Source organism: Tamandua tetradactyla, chromosome 5 (assembly GCF_023851605.1).
Source record: "Tamandua tetradactyla isolate mTamTet1 chromosome 5, mTamTet1.pri, whole genome shotgun sequence".
In the NCBI taxonomy this organism is placed as follows: Eukaryota; Metazoa; Chordata; class Mammalia; order Pilosa; family Myrmecophagidae; genus Tamandua; species Tamandua tetradactyla.
In genome coordinates this window covers 166,930,023-166,950,565 of record NC_135331.1, presented here as the reverse complement: position 1 = coordinate 166,950,565, position 20,543 = coordinate 166,930,023, and the positions used below count along the sequence as shown (strand labels likewise).

Sequence of the window (20,543 nt, the reverse complement as noted above, 5' to 3'; positions counted from 1 at the left end):
TACAAATTCAAAGCATTCAAAAAAGCATTTGCTCTGAGCGCGTTTATGCAGCCCCAGCAGGGACAACTGGAATGCTGATGATGTGACAAGGGCCAAAGACTGGGAAGAAATAGGCATGAACTGAAACAATGCTGCCCAATCTAGGGGTTGTTTTTCATGTTTCGTTTTTGCGTTAATTTTCTTCTAGTAGAGCTACCATTTTGTTTTCTGGTAACCCTGGCTATATTTTGAGACTTTGGTTTCTTTTTCTTGCAGGTTTTTTTTTTTTTTTTTTTTTTTAGTATGCTGTGTGGCAGGGGTTTACATTTCATTCTTTTTCCGTTGTGAGTATCCCATTATCGCAGCAGCATGTGTTGAATTTGTTTTTTTTGGTGGTGGTGGGGGGATGTCCATGGGCCGGGAATTGAACCCAGGTCTCCTGCATGGCAGGCAAGAATTCTACCACTAAACTACTCTCACACTCCTCTTACATGCTATTTTATGAAATAAACTTTGGGGAGAAGAGATGGGGCTTAATGAAGTGCCTCCCTGCTCTCTTCTCCTGGCATCCAGGCCACAACTCACTCACGCCCTGCAGCCCTGTTCCCCTGGGTCTCTCCCATCAGGCCCCGGGAGCAGTGGAAGGAGATGAGGACGTGCCCCGGTTACTCAGGTGGAGCCTGAACTACAGTTCCACCTCACAGAAACAGTCATTTGAAAGGAGTTTAAGTTCTTTGGTACTAAAATTATAGGGCATCTACACTGAGGATTGCATCCAGTGTGCACTGAGCCAGGGCCCTAACATTCTATTGTTCCTATGGAAAAATTGAAATTTTAGTTCCAAATACTTTATCTCAAATAAACTTTTACAACAGAACTTGAGACTAAGAGGGGGACTGTTACAAATATACCCCCACACTGAGGGGCAGTTCCTGTTTCTCTCAATGAAGCTGTCCATCTGTCTGTCTTTCCATCCAGTCACACTGACTTTTTATTAACTTGCCAAGGCAATGTGCAAAGTGAAAAGCTAAGGTTTCAAGAATAAAATGAAACATTTTATACTTATGGAGTGTAAAAGCAATAGTTCCATTGTAAATTCATCTTTTGAGTTAAAAATAATAATGAAATCAATATAAAAATAAGTTTAAAGTGAGGGTAGGAGACAGTGTGGCATAACAGGAAGCACATGAGTTTTGCAACTATCATTTATAAATCTTAGGTTACACTTTTTAACTTTCCCAAGGCTCAGTTTCCTTATCTCCAAATGGGGATATTATATTAACTTTATAGGACAATTTTTTAACTGAAATGAAGCAAATACTTAGCATTAAATCTGGCCCATAGTGGTTATTATCTCCTATCCTTTCTCCCCATTTCTTAGCTTCTTATGCACTCACTGTGCATTTATTAATTATTAATTATTTTATTAATATTAATAAAATTAATATTAATATAATATCACAATATTTTACCTCAGTAAAAATATTTCCAAAACATTTAATTTTCAAAATCCCTGATGTAAACTTTTTTCTATACTTGGGTGCTTCATCCTTCTATCTGTTTGACTTAAAATAGTTAAATTTCCAAAACAGATTAATGTAGATGGATTTTTGAGTAATAAATGTAATAGGTTCAGAGTATACCTATATTGGCAATTATCATTTGTTTGAACTGATTCACCTTTGCCTACCAAAAAAAAGTGCTTCATTTTCATAAGAATTTGTGATTTCACTTTTTTTTTTTTAAAAGAAAGGTCTAGACTCTCTGAACAGCCTCAACCAAGGTCCTTTTTGTGACAATCATTAGCAAATGATTTACTTCCATGAATGGAGAAGAAATGACCTCAGTGTAGGTAAGACAAATGGGATCTTACATAAAGTAGGTTTGTCAACTGTTCTTTCCTATTTTACTGTTAGGTCCATCTTCCCACAGAAGCAGTGGGGGAGGGGGTGGTAGTTTGTGGGGAGCAGCAGACTGCAACAAGAGCAAGTACTAATCCACAGAGGAGGAAACCCACTTATCCGCTTCAGATGAGCGAGCAGGCCTGGTGCATCTGACTCCACCCTCTCCAGAAGCTTCCACTGGCCATCAGCCCTAGTTGCCAGTGTTGGGACATCTGCCTGCAGACCAGTCCCTCAGATGGAATTTGACACCCTTAGTCCATATTTGATAGTGTCATAGCCTTGATTTGTTTAACAACTCTGTGTCTGCTTGATCTTGAGGTAAAAAAGCATACTTTGTGTGGTGCAACGGTGGCTCAGTGGCAGTCTTACCTGCCATGCCGGCGACCCGCGTTCAATTCCTGGTGCCTGCCCATGCAAAAAAAAAGCATACTTTCTGCTGTGAGGGAACCGTAAGTCCTGGGAGGTTTATTATCATTAATAGCCCCAAAAATTCACTGTATAAACCCCTATATATTATTCTAGTATTGTATCATATATATAGTAATGTATTAACCCAAAACATTATTCCCTTAGCTTGTAATATAATCAGAAGGCTTTCTTTGTTTTGAACTGAAATATAGGGTGTTTTTTTCTTTCATTAAAGATGTGCTTCTATCAATGTGACCACCGTGCAGCCAAAGCTCAGACACATCCGACCACACTGCACTCACCGTGAGCTTGTGTATCAAGGGTCACTCAGGTAATTTAATAAGAATTGAAAAAATCTGGCCTTACATTAATCTTCAGGAGTGCTGATTATAATTTTGTAGGGCAGAAATAAGGCCAAATAAATAGGCAAAGAATAGACTATAAAAATGGCTTTAACTTACTAATCCACTACATCTCTGACAGCAATTTTAGAGGGAAATGGTCCAGAGGACAAAATGCCTTTTAATGATGGGAAAATGACTCCTTCAAATCCCACAGTAAAGAGTTCTCCCTGTATTAATCATTTGTCCAGAATTTTATTCTTGTGAAAGCGATGGTTGCTTCTTGCTTCTGTCCCCTTCATTCCAGTACTGCTCAGTCTGCATTTCTGTGAGTCGGGAAATTGTACGCTGAAATGCAAAGATTTCTTCTTCTCCAGTAAACATGGCAAGTCCTTCCACCGAGTCCTTTTTCAGGGGAAAAAACAACACCCATTAAAACCAGCACATATGAAAATATACAAAACTAAGTACCAGTTTTAAAAAAACAATCCAGGTTTATAATTTTTTTTCATATAGATTCTTTTAAAATAGACCAGATCTGTGTTTTAACAGATAGGCAGTACACAGAACAAAATAACCAGGGAAAAAGAGTTAAAAGGGAAAACATTAAAAAAAAAAAATCTGAAACCACAGCAAAAGAAAAAAATATGTATATATATACATATATATCAAAATATGAAATTTTCTGCTCAAAATGAAAGTTCTCTGCAAAAATCTAAAGAAAGGAAATTCCATGCAAAAAAGATATTCCTTCTCCAAAAGTGCTTGCCAGAAACAAGAGAACTGTAGTTTGGGCAAGTTAAGAAGAGGCTAAAATGCACTCAGCTCTGAAGCTTCCTGGAAACTCATGCTGCCTAGGGAAGGCTCAGGGACAAATGTCTCAAGAGCACTTTTCAAACGGGATGACTGAAAGATCAGTCCCGGGGGTCTTACTTTACAAAGGCCAGAGGTGCTTTTGGTCTTGAGCTTCTGGGACACTTGACTCCCCCCACAGGGACCCTGTTTCTGTGAGACCAGTTAGTCTGGGGCTGGTGACACCAATGTGAGCTCCTGGGTAGGCTTTGGAAGTGGGCTTTCAGTTTTCATCTCTTTCCTTAGGGGTTTGCAACTATGTTCTTTCCAGACTCCTGAGTCCATGTTCCGCACTCATCCACCGATGAAATTTCCTGACCCTGAGGTCACCTCCCCTAATTTCTTCATATATTATTCCCCAAATGCTGAGCCTAATTTGGCCTGTCCCTGAACCCTGCTCCGAGGGGAAGGGGGTAGTTTGAAGAGCCAATGATTTAAAGACTTCAGAAACTGAGATGATGGAGCCCTCTCAAGTGTCCTCCTCCACACTGTCAGAAACAGTACTTGCATATAACTGTTGCTCTTAGAGAAAGCAGTATTCAAAAAGGGCTCAGCACATGGATTTATAAACAGTTATTTATTTCTACATATAGGCTTAAGTAATCCTCTTTTTTTTTTTTTTTTTTGGCATGGGCAGGCTCCAGGAACCGAACCTGGGTCTCTGGCATGGCAGGTGAGAACTCTCCTTATGAGCCACCGTTGCCAGCCTAGTAATCCTATTTTGATAACATTTTGAAAGTTCACTTCTTAAAGGATTGTTGGGTTATTTTCCCAAACTCCTGAGAATGCATAATTTCTGTGCAGGTCAATGAGGAACTGTTTTCTTTCATTCCAAATGGCTTTTGCCTCTGAGCTTAGAATATTCCCTTGTTCTTGGAGTATTTATAGGCAGTTTTAAAAATTCAGTTAATAATTGCAACTGTTTATAGCTGAGAAATATACTCTGTAATGTCCTTAAAGAGGAAGGCAATGCAAAGTCACTTTTGCTGGGCCTGGGGTGTAACACCAGTCTCGAAGCTCCAGGAGGACTGGGGCCAGCATTAGTTTGTTCCCTGCGGAGTGTCTCCTATGCCTGGCATCCTCATGTGCTCCATAAAGGTTTGCTAGATGGAGGCAGGGAGATTAATCATGGACTTCATTTTAAGGCAAGAGCCTTGCTAGGCATTTCATGGTCCCAGAACGGTCAGCCCACGCCCTTGGATACTCCATGCACTCCACAAATCCAGCAAACATGAAGAAGAACATCCAGAAAAGGCAGCAGGGTGGAGCAGAATGAGCCCGGAGGCAGACACAGGTGCCCTGGCCCACCATTAATCAGCTCTGTGACTGCAGCCTCCTTGGTTCACCTCTCTGGTCTTTGTTTTACCATCTGCAAAAGGAAGGCTTGCCTCACATGGTCACTAAGGTCCTTGCACTCAAAGACGTTAATTCTCTGTCGTTAGTGATTTGAAAAGAAATGCACTGCATTGGCTTTAGAAGAAAGCAGCAAATCAGTGGTTAAATGTATACTGCGTCCCTACTTCAAAACGTAGCCACGATATCAGACCAAAGCCAATTAAGTGGTTTTATAATAAAAAGAGATTATGCTAATATCGCCTACCTGGCTCAGCCCCAAATCATCCATCAGTATTCTGCTTTGCTCCAACTCACTGTCATGATGTTCACGCAGAAATAAGCTTGATAGAGGAGTCGATGCAGAGCAAATTATGCGCACCTGAAATAGAGGAAAATGAGTAAATGGTGTTTGTTACTCCTTACATTTCACAAGTTGAAGGTAAGAACAAATCTCTCACAAATAAAAACCTGTTTGTCAGATCTGAGAGCGCATATCTTTGCTTTTAAAATCTCTATAATCTTTACAGTAGTTTGTGTCTCTTTAACATGATCTGTTTAAACGGCATTGGGCTTTTCACAGCATTCCCATGCATCTCACACTGTCTGGTGAAGCAGGGAGCAGGAGTTTTATTGGGAAACTTTAGGCCTGGAGAGGTCCGGGTTTGTGATGCTAGCCCAGATCTCAGGGTTCTAAGCCCAAAGCGCTTTCCATTATTTGCCGACACTGACAACGTCCACCTGGCTGTTTGGGGCCGTCTGTGTGTGCATCAAAGGTGCCTCCGGATGCACCATAAAGAGGGTGCCAGTTTGTCACAGGGGTGACCGTAAGTCCAGCGCATTGCTACTGTAATTATACCCTGCATGTCCAGAACCTACATTTATATCAGCATCCTGCCAGGACAGTCTTCAAAAAAGACTAAGATTTACATTACTATTTCTTGATTACACAAGTATCTGAGTGCATATGGGATCATGTAAACAGCTTTTATTATATTTTTTAACATCTATTAGTTTAAGTACATAACACATTCTTCTTGATTTTAAAGAGTCCTAAGTTTGTTTTCAGGATTTGCAGCTATTCTTTTAAAATCATTATGTAAATAAATACGTCAATACTTTAAAATAATGTATTAATGTTTGGAACTGACTTTTCCATATCCAAATGGACTTCTAGCTCCTTTATTAAACTCTTTTAATGGCAAATGACACTTTTTTCATGATTTAGACAGGAATACCCATTATTTCAAAATTTTCATGAATGCATTTTAGAATAATGTCTGTTTAATATTCCCAGTTTCTAAAATAAGTTCATCTAAACTACTATTTAAAGAAGAGTATACAATTTAAAGTATAAAGCTCCATTAAAGCATATGTTAGGAAAGTAGCTCAGGTATTCCATCATACGCCAGATAAATCCTTTTTCCTTTAATTAAGTGAAAAATTGGGGGGGGGGGGTTGGATTAGAGAGTGGGAAAGAGGGATGGGGGTCAAAAGCTTTCTTTAAGGCATTCCTAGCTGAACTATTAAAAAAAAAAGTAAGAGTTTATAAATTCTGCACACTGGGATCCACTTGCAATGCCTCTCCAGGGCTTTAGACTTTAGAAAAGAGTGCTCGTTTCCAGCCTCAGGCCCTTCACTCTGGTCCCCACATGATGACTGCAAGGCAGCCTTTGGATAAGTGACTGTAGAAGGCCACCACTGATGACCCATGGGACTTGGTTCCCCAGCTCGGCCTTCTCACCTCCCGGTTCACACATGGGCTAGCCCCTTGGGAGCATGCAGCGGACTCTGATGTCACTCACTAAGGCAAGCTCCCGTCAGCCAGTGCACCAGAGCTGTGCTCAGATCCCTCTGGGGTCTCTGCTGCAGATGCCCACCTGGGTTATCCCATGTGCTCTGCACGTGGGGTTGAGTCATCACTGCTCTCAGCGTTTATGAGAAGCACCTGAGGAGCCTGACACATGCAGGTTCCAGGCCCTGTCCCTGGTCCTCATTTGCTGAAGTGGTGCAAGGAGTGGGCCGTGGAATCCAGATCTTAAGCTCTCAACAGGACTTCCTAGATGCACCCCCCCCAAAAGATCAGCCCGTCCTCCCCCTACTAGAGTCTCATGGCACCATACACCTCTCTCTTTCCTCCCTTTCTTTCTCTACCCCACAGTGATGGTTTTACATTTGCTTTCACGGACATAAGATTGATGATACTCCAATATTATGTAACTATTGGCTCCATGAAGGCAGGCACCATGTCTTTACATTGAATTTCTAGCACTTAGCTGCACTTGGAATAATAAAAGTTGTTGAATGAATGAATAAATGAAACAAAATCCATCTCTCCCAGTAGATTCTGTTATTCCCCTCCCCTCCTCGAAAGTTCCTCCAATGTTAGAATCACTGCTCTATTTCTGTATAAGGAATAGGGAGAAAAATTGTAAAAACATTAAAATAGCATTTAAATTAATTTGAAATTTTACTTACACTCCTATTGCAAATGTGTATTTACAGATATATACTATCAATGGCTTACTATGTGCCAGGCAATGTTCTAAGTGCTTTAAGTACTCATTCAACCTTCACAACAACTTTTGAGATAAATACTATTATTATCTCCTTTTCCTAGAGAAGGAAATTGAGGTTCAGAGAGGTTGTTAGTATTCAAAGTAGGCAGCCTGGCCCCAGGGCCCATTCCTTATCTACTAGACAATACTGCCTCTGATGAATGGGCAATGGCTCTGTAACTCATGCCAAAAGGAAGCTCTTTGGATAAAATAACCCACCAACAAGATGGTCCAAGGCTAGCTCTTTGACCCACTCTCTCATTTGTTCATTCATTATTCAGTCAGTCAGTCATGTACTCATGCAACGGATATTTACTGGGTACTCACTCATGTTGTACCTGATCACAGAGAGAACCCAAGATCTGGCAGAATGATGGAATTCCATGGTTCAGCAGAATGTTTTGTGAGGGGAGATTTGCTACATTATTGCTACCACTCTCACTATAATAGTACTCTTATAGCGTGCAGCAGGGGTCAAGTCTTGTTTTAAATGCTTTACGTGGATGAGCTTATTTGGGCCTTACCACCACTCTATGAAGTAAACACTATTATTAGCTCTGATTTGCAGATGAGGAAACTGACACACAAAGAGGTGAAGTAAGTGGTGCTAGAGCCAGAATTCCAGCTCAGGCAACTGGGCTCCAGAGTTCAAAATGTTTAGTTTTGAGAAAATGCACTGTATCCTTACCTTGGAATCATAAAAGGTATCGATGAGAGTTATGAATCTTCGCGCTTCAGTCCTCTTTGCCAGTGTAAATTGTGGAATGTTTCGCAAAAATACTGTATCAAAATTATTTGACAGCTCTAAATAGTCACTGGCTCCAAGCGGCTGTAATTAAAAGGAAATAAATAATAGAAAATTAGAATAAACCAATTCTGATTGCCTTTGGATTTGTTTAATTTGAAAATGCCTCTTTTCCCTGCCGTGATGGGATGTGATGGTGGTTTGGGGGTAACCTGATCAAAGGGGGCAGAGTTTTCAGAGTGGGCTCATTGCTTTTCCTCATTCAGAAGGACACTGAGAGTGCACACTGCATGGCCTTCATAGTGACATTAAAAAGGGGCAAGACAGGCATCCCTGAAGATCGAGAGAAAGATCAAATGAGAGGGAGGAGGTGTAACTGAGAAATTAGCATTAACAAATGATTATGACTACAGACTCATTCCATACATATTTCTTTTTAATTTCTAGTGTATTAGAAAAGCCAGAAGGAAATACCTGAAATTGCTGAACTATAATCCAGTAGTTTTGATCTTTGATAATGATTATATTATATACAGCTTTTATCTTGTGACCATGCGATTATAAAAACCTTGGGATTGACACCCCCTTTATCCAGGGTATAGGTATGTAAGCAATAAAATAAAGACATGCATGAGAAATAATAATAGGTTGGGAATATGGGGGAAAGTAGTAAACTATGGACAATTAATAGTATTACTTTGATACTCTTTCATCAACTGTAACAAATGTAACTACTGTTAAAAAATAGTAGGATTACAAAAAAAGTGGTATCATTTGTAACAAATTTCCCTCATGAATGCAAGTAGTGGTGGTGGGGAAGTATATGGGAATCCTGTATGTCATGGTTATGCATAGTTATTCTGTAAAGCCACAATTCTCTAGTAAAAATTTTTTTTTCATAATAATTATTAATCTTATTTTCCCCCTATTAATTTTCTCATGTTCTTCAGCATCATTTTAATCATTGCATTTGTCGGTAAGAAAACCAAAACTAGCAGCACCGCAGAGCAGTGGACAGATGAGTAGAACAGATGGATTAAAAATAAATATATATTAGGGGGAACAAGTGTTAAAATAAATTTAGTAGATTGAAATGCTAGTGATCAATAATAGGGAGGGGTAAGGGGTATGGTATGCATGAATTTTTTTCTTTTTCTGAATTGATGCAAATGTTCTAAGAAATGATCATGATGATAAATATACAACTATGTGATGATATTATGAGTTACTGATCACATATCAAGAATGGAATGATCAAATGGTAAGAATGTTCATGTTTGTATGTTGTTATGTTTATAAAATAGAAGTCTTTTACTCGGAGACTTTTATTCACAATCATTCAACTAAAAGCAGAACTGGGAAAAGGAGTTTGGTCAACTACTGAAAAACACAAAATAAATTTTTTCATGAAATTTATACAAACATAATTCCATTACTTTGTTGTGAAATTTTAAAAAAAGGTTCAAAGCAAAAAGGTAAATTAACATTTTTGCCTACCAATATTCAATACCAGAAACTGTATTTCTAGTAAAAACAATTTTAATTAAAAAAGGGGGGGGTGAGGAGTGGCAAGAAAGAAGATGAGATTGTGATGAGAAGAGGAAGACTATCTCTAGCCAGGGCCTCAGCTGGTACTTTATAGGTTCCTGTCCTAAATCCAGTGTTCAATCTCTTTCTTTTTTAATATATCACTTTCATTCTGTTAAACATGTCACTAACATTGGTTGAAGCTATTTTACGGTGGCACGCTGAATATTATGGCACAATTCTGAAATGAAGACATCATTGGAAAATATTTTTAGTTTAATTCAAGGCACAATTACTCATGTGCAGTGTAGTCAAAACTATTAGCCTCTGTGGGAAACAGCAGAGGGTTTTAATGGCTGGAAGTAGCCTGAGACCACAAGAACCATTTGGAGCAGTGTGCCACCTCTGGATGTGAGGGCTCAGGGCTCAAAGTAGCCACCCACAGATGGGAAGCACTGGCTCCTGAAACATGAATTAAACGCATGAAAATTATGAAAACTGTCTGCAAACATATTCTTTGCAATTAGGAATATTTCCAGGAAATGTTACTTCTTCTACTTATTTCAAGTTGAGTGCAGATGAGCAGTATACCATGAGCAGAGGTTAGGGAGATTTTTGGGCCCTGTTAGAGTGGGGAGAAGCCCAGAGACGGATGGGCCAGAAGCTACTCTGAGGTCCCTCTGAAAACTCCCAGATCTCTATCCCTAATCCCTAGGAACAGGGCGGCTGGCCACCTTGATTTCTGGCAGAATCCAAGAACACTTCTTGTCCAGAAATGTCTCCCTCACTTGTGGACTCATTTGCACTAAAATCCCTTCTTTCAGAAATGCACATATGGCTGTGTGCTTGGGAGAATTGGGGAATCAAGGGGGAGAGGGGGAGTGAGTCATTCTTATCTCAATATCCATTCATGTAGGCCCACCCCTAATCCTAACATCCACTGAAATCGGTTATAGTCAGAGCAGATGAATTCTCATGGAGGTGTGGGGAGGCAAGGATAAATTGGGAAAGCTGAGCTCAGAAGTGCTTCCTTCAAGAGAGAGCAGTTCTGAGAAGAACATAGCGGTTACAGGACCTAGGCAAAGGGGCACAGAATCAGAGAGAAAAGGCACAAAGAGGGGCCTGGGAAATCAGCCAACAACACTTGCCTTTCCCATTCTCCTTCCCTGGTTGGAGGGTCAACATTTCAGACTCAGGACCTGGCTTTGGCTGACACTCGACTCGCCGCAGCGACATAGGGGCTTCGAGCAAGCATTTGTATTGGGTTTAACCCCGATTCTACAAGGGAACCCAGCGGTCAAGCCTGAGCTGGGCAGGAGCACGGCACAACAGGGCAGCTATCAGCGGGTCTGGGTTCGAATCCTGGTCTGTAGCTTATTAACCAGTTTTTCCATCTGTAAAGTGAGAAATTTGACTCCTCCCGTACAGGATTGTGAAGCTTAAATGCAATTAACACATGTACAGCATTTAGCTCTGTGCTTGGGGCAAACATCAGCAATCAAACTAATGTTAGGTGCTCCTAATATTATAATTTTAAGTGCAATGACTGGGGTTGGTACAAATGAATTAAGGATGTAAAGAAACATTCTCATTGGGGCCAGTAAGTTTTGCTCCACCACCGACTGCATACAGTCTTTGTGCATTTACCTGTCCCCAAGAGTCACAGCAGGGACCAGATGAGACTGTGCAAGGTTCAGTGCAACTCTTATATGCGCCCCCACCCCCGACTACCATGTAATGACAATTCCTAAAAGGGAGAGAAGGGGGAAAGGCACGAGAGTGTGTTTATGTAAAAAGGAAAACTCATAAGGCTCTCATGCTCTGCCGGTGACAAACGCTACTTTTTTGAGATCAGTTCGAATTTAATGGCTCACCTTTTGTAAACCAGAAAGTATATGTAAAAATGTAAAATCTCATCTTAGCTATGTACTTATGTGGGATGTATAATTAAGCTCACTCTTTATGCACAGATGTGATTTCTATCAGTGTAACTAGATGCCCAAGGAAAATCATTATCAGAAGTGCACTGAAGAGGCTAGGGCAAAGGAAAATAAAAAATTTGCCCACTCAGCTATTTTACAAATTATATACCTTTGTCAGTAGGTTCTAAATTTGCCATTATATTAGCATATGTCCCTTTCCCCCAGATCCCTCAAACAATTATGTGCTCAGTCAGTAGAAAGACAAAGCTTGAAATAGTTATTTATCCCCATTTAAAAACAGTGGCCATTAAAACAAGGAGAGATTATCAGTTGCTGAACAAACCTCAATTTGGGCAATATTACTTTCTTTACAAGCATGAGACAGAAGAATGAAATGTATTAACCAAAGAAGGAAGTCTTTGATAAGAAACCAGTTCCCACAGGATTAATTTAAAATATGTACTCCTTTTCTTAGTAAATATTTAAAGAGTGAGTTTTTTTTTTTTTATATATTGGCTTCTTTGTTGAAGTGTCCAAGAAGTAACACTCAGTTTTTCAGGATTGAATTCGGTGAGATATGGGAGATTCTTGTTAATCGGGACTGCTATTTTTCATTAATTTTTTTTAAGTTAAAAAAACAGTTGGGAGTGACAACAGGGTGGAGACTTTGGACTCACTGGCTCTGTCACTTCCAGTCATGCAAAACTTGACCATGTCTCTGAACTTATACGCTCTCTGTAAAAGGAGAGCATAATAACTGGTCCTATCTCAAAGGCTTGTCCTGAGGATTTGATATATTGACAGCATATAAAATCTCACTACAGGAGATGTTACACAGTAGGTGCCCAAATAAATGTTAGTTATTATTTCACAGAGTTTATGTGAGAAGTAAATGAATCATACATGCATAGTATACTTCTTGGAATACAATAGACAATCAATAAATAGTAGCTATGATTTTATTAGTTATTAAATAAATACCCGCCCTCCCCCCAAATAATGAAGCCTGGCAGGCTAAACAAGTGAACAGTTACATTGTCTTCAGCCAGCTTCTGCCTTTCTGCTCAGGAAGTAAAAGAAGCTGCTCCCTATGGTCTGTGATCTGTCAAACTATCTGTCCTCCCAGCTCCTTGGCCCTCCATAGTCATTTGTAGATGACAAAAATAGCTTCTGCAGGAGGCCTTCTCCCTCCCACCTGTTTTGGTAGTACCATTATCACCATGGATGGGAGAAAAACCCCTGAAAACGACTATGCTGGTAAGCCTTGTGATGTGACCAAGCAGGGATGGGGTGAGGGCAGAGATGACTCTGGTTGGGTTGCGGAGGAACACCTCTTTAAGAAGGTGACCACTGAGCTGAAACCTGAAGGATAACGAGAAGGAATATGTTCTAGGGGCTTACTTTGGACGGCAGCCACATGCAAAGACCCTGAGCCATCCGGTGTCCCATCACCGCTGGAGTTCAAGGCTTTTGTGTCCCACCCCACTGACTACTGGATGGCCACTGACAAGTGGAAAGTTTTGGATTCCTTGTTAGCACTTTTTCCTGTTATGGTTTCACCACCTCTGGTTCCTACTGATGGATACCATAGGGATTTAAACTGGATTCAGCCCAAAAGTTTTGCCCCAATAAAAGATTGTTGCTGAAGACCTGCTTCTCCATCGTCTCTTTTGCTCTGGAGGAATATCTGAAAGGTTCCTGTTTTAAATAGTAAGCTTATCTTTTATTATGAAAACAAAAAATAATTAAATACCCACAAACCCCACTGTTGTAACAGCGGATATTACCTATTTTGGAAGATTTCCCTCCAGTATTTTTTTTCTAGCATTATGTTTTATATAATAATGATCTTAATCTGCATACAATTTTTAATCCTCTACTCTAGAAAAAAATTCATGTTTTTATCTATATTGTGTAGTTCTCATAACTATCCTATTCATGAATAGGATAACATCATATTCATGAATAAAGCATAATTTGTTTTTCTATTATTGTACATTTAAATAGCTTCTGATTTTATACGATATTCAATTATAAAATTATATAATTTTAAATATATATAATTATATAACAATTAAATTCAGCATTTTCACACACACAGCTTTTTCCATATTAAAAATTTTTCCTTTACAAAGATTTCCCACACTGGATATTAAAATTTTTATAGTTCTCCACATTAACTGCCAATGGACTCCCAAAATAGTTGTATGAATTTACAATGCTCCTAGTAATGTATGGAACACCTTTTCTAGTACTGAGTGGAAAACAAATTTTCATGTCAAATGTGCCTTAGCACTGCACAATATATTCCAAAGTGTTTACTACTTATCAAATGACTATGATGAGTTCCTAGAACACTTTTGTAAGGATGAAGACAGGATGAAGGACAGCTTATAAGAACACCTTTATCACTTATTGAGTCATGCATAGTTCTATGAATTTTTTAGACATTGCCTCTTAATCTTTACAATTTCCCCTGAGAGGGAAGCATGATTATTCTCATTTTACAGATGAAGAAATATCAATATGAACTTGGGAAATTAAACAGATTTAATTTTTACCTTTTAAAATTTTTAACAGCTACCTGACTAATAGAATGCAGAACTGAGTTCTGGCTGATGGAATCAGAACTTTTGATTCTTCAGTTCTAGAAAAATAAAAACAGAAAAAAGCCAAATTTCTTCAGGAGAGGCTTTAGGTGCAAATAAATACTTACATTTCTGCCTTATTGGTAAGACGACAAGTTTCTTGAGTGCAGAGACCATTTCCTATTCACCATTGCATCTCTGAGCCTAGCACCATTCTCAGTACATAGAAGGCCACTTAATACCGTATTTACAAAATGAAAAGCACGTAGGTGTTTGTCCTCTACTTTTTCCAGCAGCAATTATTGAATTTCTGCATAGAAGATGACCAGGGGTGGCAATCTGGTTGGAAGGCATGGTGAGGGACATGACTAGAAGTTATGTTTGCAGTGGGTATACACGCTGATCGCTTAAATTGTGTGTTTATTTAGGATGGTTTTTGAAGGGGCTGATGGAGAATGAAAGAAGCAAAGCCAACCCACAATGTCCCTATTAGTCAAGACAGACTGGATTATTCTATGGTAACAAAAAAAACCCCTGAGGAGGGCGGGGGCCAAGATGGCGGCTTAGTAAGGTACGTGCGTCTTAGTTCCTCCTCCAAAGCAACTACTAGGTGAACTGAAACAGTGCAGAACAGCTCCCGGGGCCACGGCAGGGAATGGACACACAGCATACCCCAGTCTGGACTGGCTAGTCTGAATGCGAGACTCGGCTACGGTGAAATCCCCGAGCGGCGCGCGATTTCCTGAGCAGCGGTAGCTGCGGCGGCCGGAGCTCCTCCCTCCCTCCTTCCCGGGCCGGCTGTGAGTCTCGGAGAGGCAAGTTTCCCAAGCCGAGGCGGCCAGCGCCCCTCTTTTGAGGGCGGCTTCCTGGTCCGGCTACGAGTCTCGGATCAGAGGGCTACCCAAGCCGCGGTGGCCCTCCCCTGCGGGCGGCTTCCTGGTCCGGTGGGGAATTCCACAGGCCGCGGCGGCCGGTGACCGACGCCCCTCCCCCGCAGGCGACTTCCTGGTCCAGTGGCGAATTCCCCGGGCCTGCTGCGGCCGGCGACCAGCCACAGGGTCCCCTCAAGCTGCGGCGGCTGATGCCCCCACCACGCGCGGCCCCCCGAACCAACGGAGAGAATTGGATCGGAAATCCCCAGGCTGCGGAGATCGGTGACCGGGGGGATCCCTTCCAAACACGTGAGACAAACGTGTGCCACGAGCGCCACCTACTGGGCAGGATAAGAAAAACAGAACCCAGAGATTTCACAGAAAAATCTTACAATCTTGTTGGGTCCGACACCCAGGGAAATCTGACTAAATGCCCAGACACCAGCAGCAGAAGATAACGGTCCACGCTCAGAAGATTGAGAATATGGCCCAGTCAAAGGAGCAAACCAATAGTTCAAATGAGATACAAGAGCTGAGACAACTAATGCTGAATATACGAACAGAAATGGAAAACCTCTTCAAAAATGAAATCAATAAATTGAGGGAGGACATGAAGAAGACATTGGCTGAACATAAAGAAGAAATAGAAAAACTGAAAAAACAAATCACAGAACTTATGGAAGTGAAGGATAAAGTAGAAAAGATGGAAAAAACAATGGATACCTACAATGATAGATTTAAAGAGACAGAAGATAGAATTAGTGATTTGGAGGATGGAACATCTGAATTCCAAAAAGAAACAGACACTATCGGGAAAAGAATGGAAAAATTTGAACAGGGTATCAGGGAGCTCAAGGACAATATGAACCGCACAAATATACATGTTGTGGGTGTCCCAGAAGGAGAAGAGAAGGGAAAAGGAGGAGAAAAACTAATGGAAGAAATTATCACTGAAAATTTCCCAACTCTTATGAAAGACCGAAAATTACAGATCCAAGCAGTGCAGCGCACCCCAAAGAGATTAGACCCAAATAGGCGTTCTCCAAGACACTTACTAGTTAGAATGTCAGAGGTCAAAGAGAAAGAGAGGATATTGAAAGCAGCAAGAGAAAAACAATCCATCACATACAAGGGAAACCCAATAAGACTATGTGTAGATTTCTCAGCAGAAATCATGGAAGCTAGGAGACAGTGGGATGATATATTTAAATTACTAAAAGAGAAAAACTGCCAACCAAGACTCCTATATCCAGCAAAATTATCCTTCAAAAATGAGGGAGAAATTAAAACATTCTCAGACAAAAAGTCACTGAGAGAATTTGTGACCAAGAGACCAGCTCTGCAAGAAATCCTAAAGGGAGCACTAGAGTCAGATACAAAAAGACAGAAGAGAGAGGTATGGAGAAGAGTGTAAAAAGAAGGAAAATCAGATATGATATATATAATACAAAAGGCAAAATGGTAGAGGAAAATATTATCCAAACAGTAATAACACTAAATGTTAATGGACTGAATTCCCCAATCAAAAGACATAGATTGGCAGAATGGATTAAAAAACAGGATCCTTCTATATGCTGTCTACAGGAAACACATCTTAGACCCAAAGATAAACATAGGTTGAAAGTGAAAGGTTGGGAAAAGATATTTCATGCAAATAACAACCAGAAAAGAGCAGGAGTGGCTATACTAATATCCAACAAATTAGACTTCAAATGTAAAACAGTTAAAAGAGACAAAGAAGGACACTATATACTAATAAAAGGAACAATTAAACAAGAAGACATAACAATCATAAATATTTACACACCGAACCAGAATGCCCCAAAATACGTGAGGAATACACTGCAAACACTGAAAAGGGAAATAGACTCATATACCATAATAGTTGGAGACTTCAATTCACCACTCTCATCAATGGACAGAACATCTAGACAGAGGATCAATAAAGAAATAGAGAATCTGAATATTACTATAAATGAGCTAGACTTAACAGACATTTATAGGACATTACATCCCACAACAGCAGGATACACCTTTTTCTCAAGTGCTCATGGATCATTCTCAAAGATAGACCATATGCTGGGTCACAAAGCAAGTCTTAACAAATTTAAAAAGATTGAAATCATACACAACACTTTCTCAGATCATAAAGGAATGAAGTTGGAAATCAATAATAGGCGGAGTGCCAGAAAATTCACAAATACGTGGAGGCTCAACAACACACTCCTAAACAACGAGTGGGTCAAAGAAGAAATTGCTAGAGAAATTAGCAAATACCTCGAGGCGAATGAAAATGAAAACACAACATATCAAAACTTATGGGACGCAGCAAAGGCAGTGCTAAAAGGGAAACTTATTGCCCTAAATGCCTATATCAGAAAAGAAGAAAAGGCAAAAATTCAGGAATTAACTGTCCACTTGGAAGAACTGGAGAAAGAACAGCAAACTAATCCCAAAGCAAGCAAAAGGAAAGAAATAACAAAGATTAGAGCAGAAATAAATGAAATTGAAAACATGAAAACAATAGAGAAAATCAGTAAGACCAGAAGTTGGTTCTATGAGAAAATCAATAAGATTGATGGGCCCTTAGCAAGACTGACAAAAAGAAGAAGAGAGAGGATGCAAATAAATAAGATCAGAAATGGAAGAGGAGACATAACTACTGACCTCACAGAAATAAAGGAGGTAATAACAGGATACTATGAACAACTTTACGCTAATAAATACAACAATTTAGAGGAAATGGACGGGTTCCTGGAAAGACATGAACAACCAACTTTGACTCAAGAAGAGATAGATGACCTCAACAAACCAATCACAAGTAAAGAAATTGAATTAGTCATTCAAAAGCTTCCTAAAAAGAAAAGTCCAGGACCAGACGGCTTCACATCTGAATTCTATCAAACATTCCAGAAAGAATTAGTACCAACTCTCCTCAAACTCTTCAAAAAAATCGAAGTGGAGGGAAAACTACCTAATTCATTCTATGAAGCCAACATCACCCTCATACCAAAACCAGGCAAAGATATTACAAAAAAGAAAACTACAGGCCAATCTCTCTAATGAATATAGATGCAAAAATCCTCAATAAAATTCTAGCAAAAATCCTCAATAAAATTCTAGCAAATCGTATCCAACAACACATTAAAAGAATTATACATCATGACCAAGTAGGATTCATCCCAGGTATGCAAGGATGGTTCAACATAAGAAAATCAATTAATGTAATACACCATATCAACAAATCAAAGCAGAAAAATCACATGATCATCTCAATTGATGCAGAGAAGGCATTTGACAAGATTCAACATCCTTTCCTGTTGTAAACACTTCAAAGGATAGGAATACAAGGGAACTTCCTTAAAATGATAGAGGGAATATATGAAAAACCCACAGCTAATATCATCCTCAATGGGGAAAAATTGAAAACTTTCCCCCTAAGATCAGGAACAAGACAAGGATGTCCACTATCACCACTATTATTCAACATTGTGTTGGAGGTTCTAGCCAGAGCAATTAGACAAGAAAAAGAAATACAAGGCATCAAAATTGGAAAGGAAGAAGTAAAACTATCACTGTTTGCAGACGCTATGATACTATATGTCGAAAACCCGGAAAAATCCACAACAAAACTACTAGAGCTAATAAATGAGTACAGCAAAGTAGCAGGTTACAAGATCAACATTCAAAAATGTGTAGCATTTCTATACACTAGCAATGAACAAGCGGAGGGGGAAATCAAGAAACGAATCCCATTTACAATTGCAACTAAAAGAATAAAATACCTAGGAATAAATTTAACTAAAGAGACAAAAAACCTATATAAAGAAAACTACAAAAAACTGCTAAAATAAATCACAGAAGACCTAAATAGATGGAAGGGCATACCGTGTTCATGGATTGGAAGACTAAATATAGTTAAGATGTCAATCCTACCTAAATTGATTTACAGATTCAATGCAATACCAATCAAAATCCCAACAACTTATTTTTCAGAAATAGAAAAACCAATAAGCAAATTTATCTGGAAGGGCAGGGTGCCCCGAATTGCTAAAAACATCTTGAGGAAAAAAAACGAAGCTGGAGATCTCGCGCTGCCTGACTTTAAGGCATATTATGAAGCCACAGTGGTCAAAACAGCATGGTATTGGCATAAAGATAGATATATCGACCAATGGAATCGAATAGAGTGCTCAGATATAGACCCTCTCATCTATGGACATTTGATCTTTGATAAGGCAGCCAAGCCAACTCACCTGGGACAGAACAGTCTCTTCAGTAAATGGTGCCTAGAGAACTGGATATCCATATGCAAAAGAATGAAAGAAGACCCATATCTCACACCCTACACAAAAGTTAACTCAAAATGGATGAAAGATCTAAACATTAGGTCTAAGACCATAAAACAGTTAGAGGAAAATGTAGGGAGATATCTTATGAAACTTACAATTGGAGGTGGTTTTATGGACCTTAAACCTAAAGCAAGAGCACTGAAGAAGGAAATAAATAAATGGGAACTCCTCAAAATTAAACACTTTTGTGCATCAAAGAACTTCATCAAGAAAGTAGAAAGACAGCCTACACAATGGGAAACAATATTTGGAAACGACATATCAGATAAAGGTCTAGTATCCAGAATTTATAATGAGATTGTTCAACTCAACAACAAAAAGACAGCCAACCCAATTACAAAATGGGAAAAAGACTTGAATAGACACGTCTCAGAGGAGGAAATACAAATGGCCAAAAGGCACATGAAGAGATGCTCAATGTCCCTGGCCATTAGAGAAATGCAAATCAAAACCACAATGAGATATCATCTCACACCCACCAGAATGGCCTTTATCAACAAAACAGAAAATGACAAGTGCTGGAGAGGATGCGCTGAAAGAGGCACATTTATCCACTGTTGGTGGGAATGTCAAATGGTGCAACCACTGTGGAAGGCAGTTTGGTGGTTCCTCAAAAAGCTGAATATAGAACTGCCATATGACCCCGCAATACCATTGCTGGGAATCTACTCAAAGGAATTTAGGGCAAAGACACAAATGGACATTTTCACACCAATGTTTATAGCAGCGTTATTTACAATTGCAAAGAGATGGAAACAGCCAAAATGTCCATCAACAGACGAGTGGCTAAGCAAACTGTGGTATATACATACGATGTAATATTATGCAGCTTTAAGACAGACTAAACTTATGAAGCATGTAATAACATGGATGGACCTAGAGAACATTATGCTGAGTGAGTCTAGCCAAAAACTAAAAGACAAATACTGTATGGTCCCAATGATGTGAATCGACATTCAAGAATAAACTTGGAATATGTCATTTTTAACAGAGTTCAGCAGGAGTTAGAAACAGGGTAAGATAATGGGTAATTGGAGCTGATGGGATACAGACTGTGCAACAGGACTAGATACAAAAATTCAAAAATGGACAGCACAATAATACCTAAGTGTAAAGTAATCATGTTAAAACACTGAATGAAGCTGCATCCGAGCTATAGGTTT

General features: G+C 39.5%; 1 protein-coding gene across 2 annotated transcripts in view; it reads right to left on the bottom strand.

Annotated features, from left to right (window-relative positions):
• Nucleotides 1-2,793: 2,793 nt before the first annotated feature.
• The window catches only part of AFG1L (AFG1 like ATPase), a 291,317-nt gene continuing 273,567 nt past the window's right edge, over nucleotides 2,794-20,543 (bottom strand). For both annotated transcript variants that reach the window (XM_077162567.1, XM_077162568.1), the window contains 3 exons: nucleotides 8,063-8,203; nucleotides 5,085-5,198; nucleotides 2,794-3,037 (listed from right to left, as the gene is read on the bottom strand). In XM_077162567.1, the coding sequence (XP_077018682.1) occupies nucleotides 2,888-3,037; nucleotides 5,085-5,198; nucleotides 8,063-8,203 (405 nt within the window). In that variant the 3' untranslated portion in view covers nucleotides 2,794-2,887. The remainder of the gene's footprint in view (nucleotides 3,038-5,084; nucleotides 5,199-8,062; nucleotides 8,204-20,543) is intronic.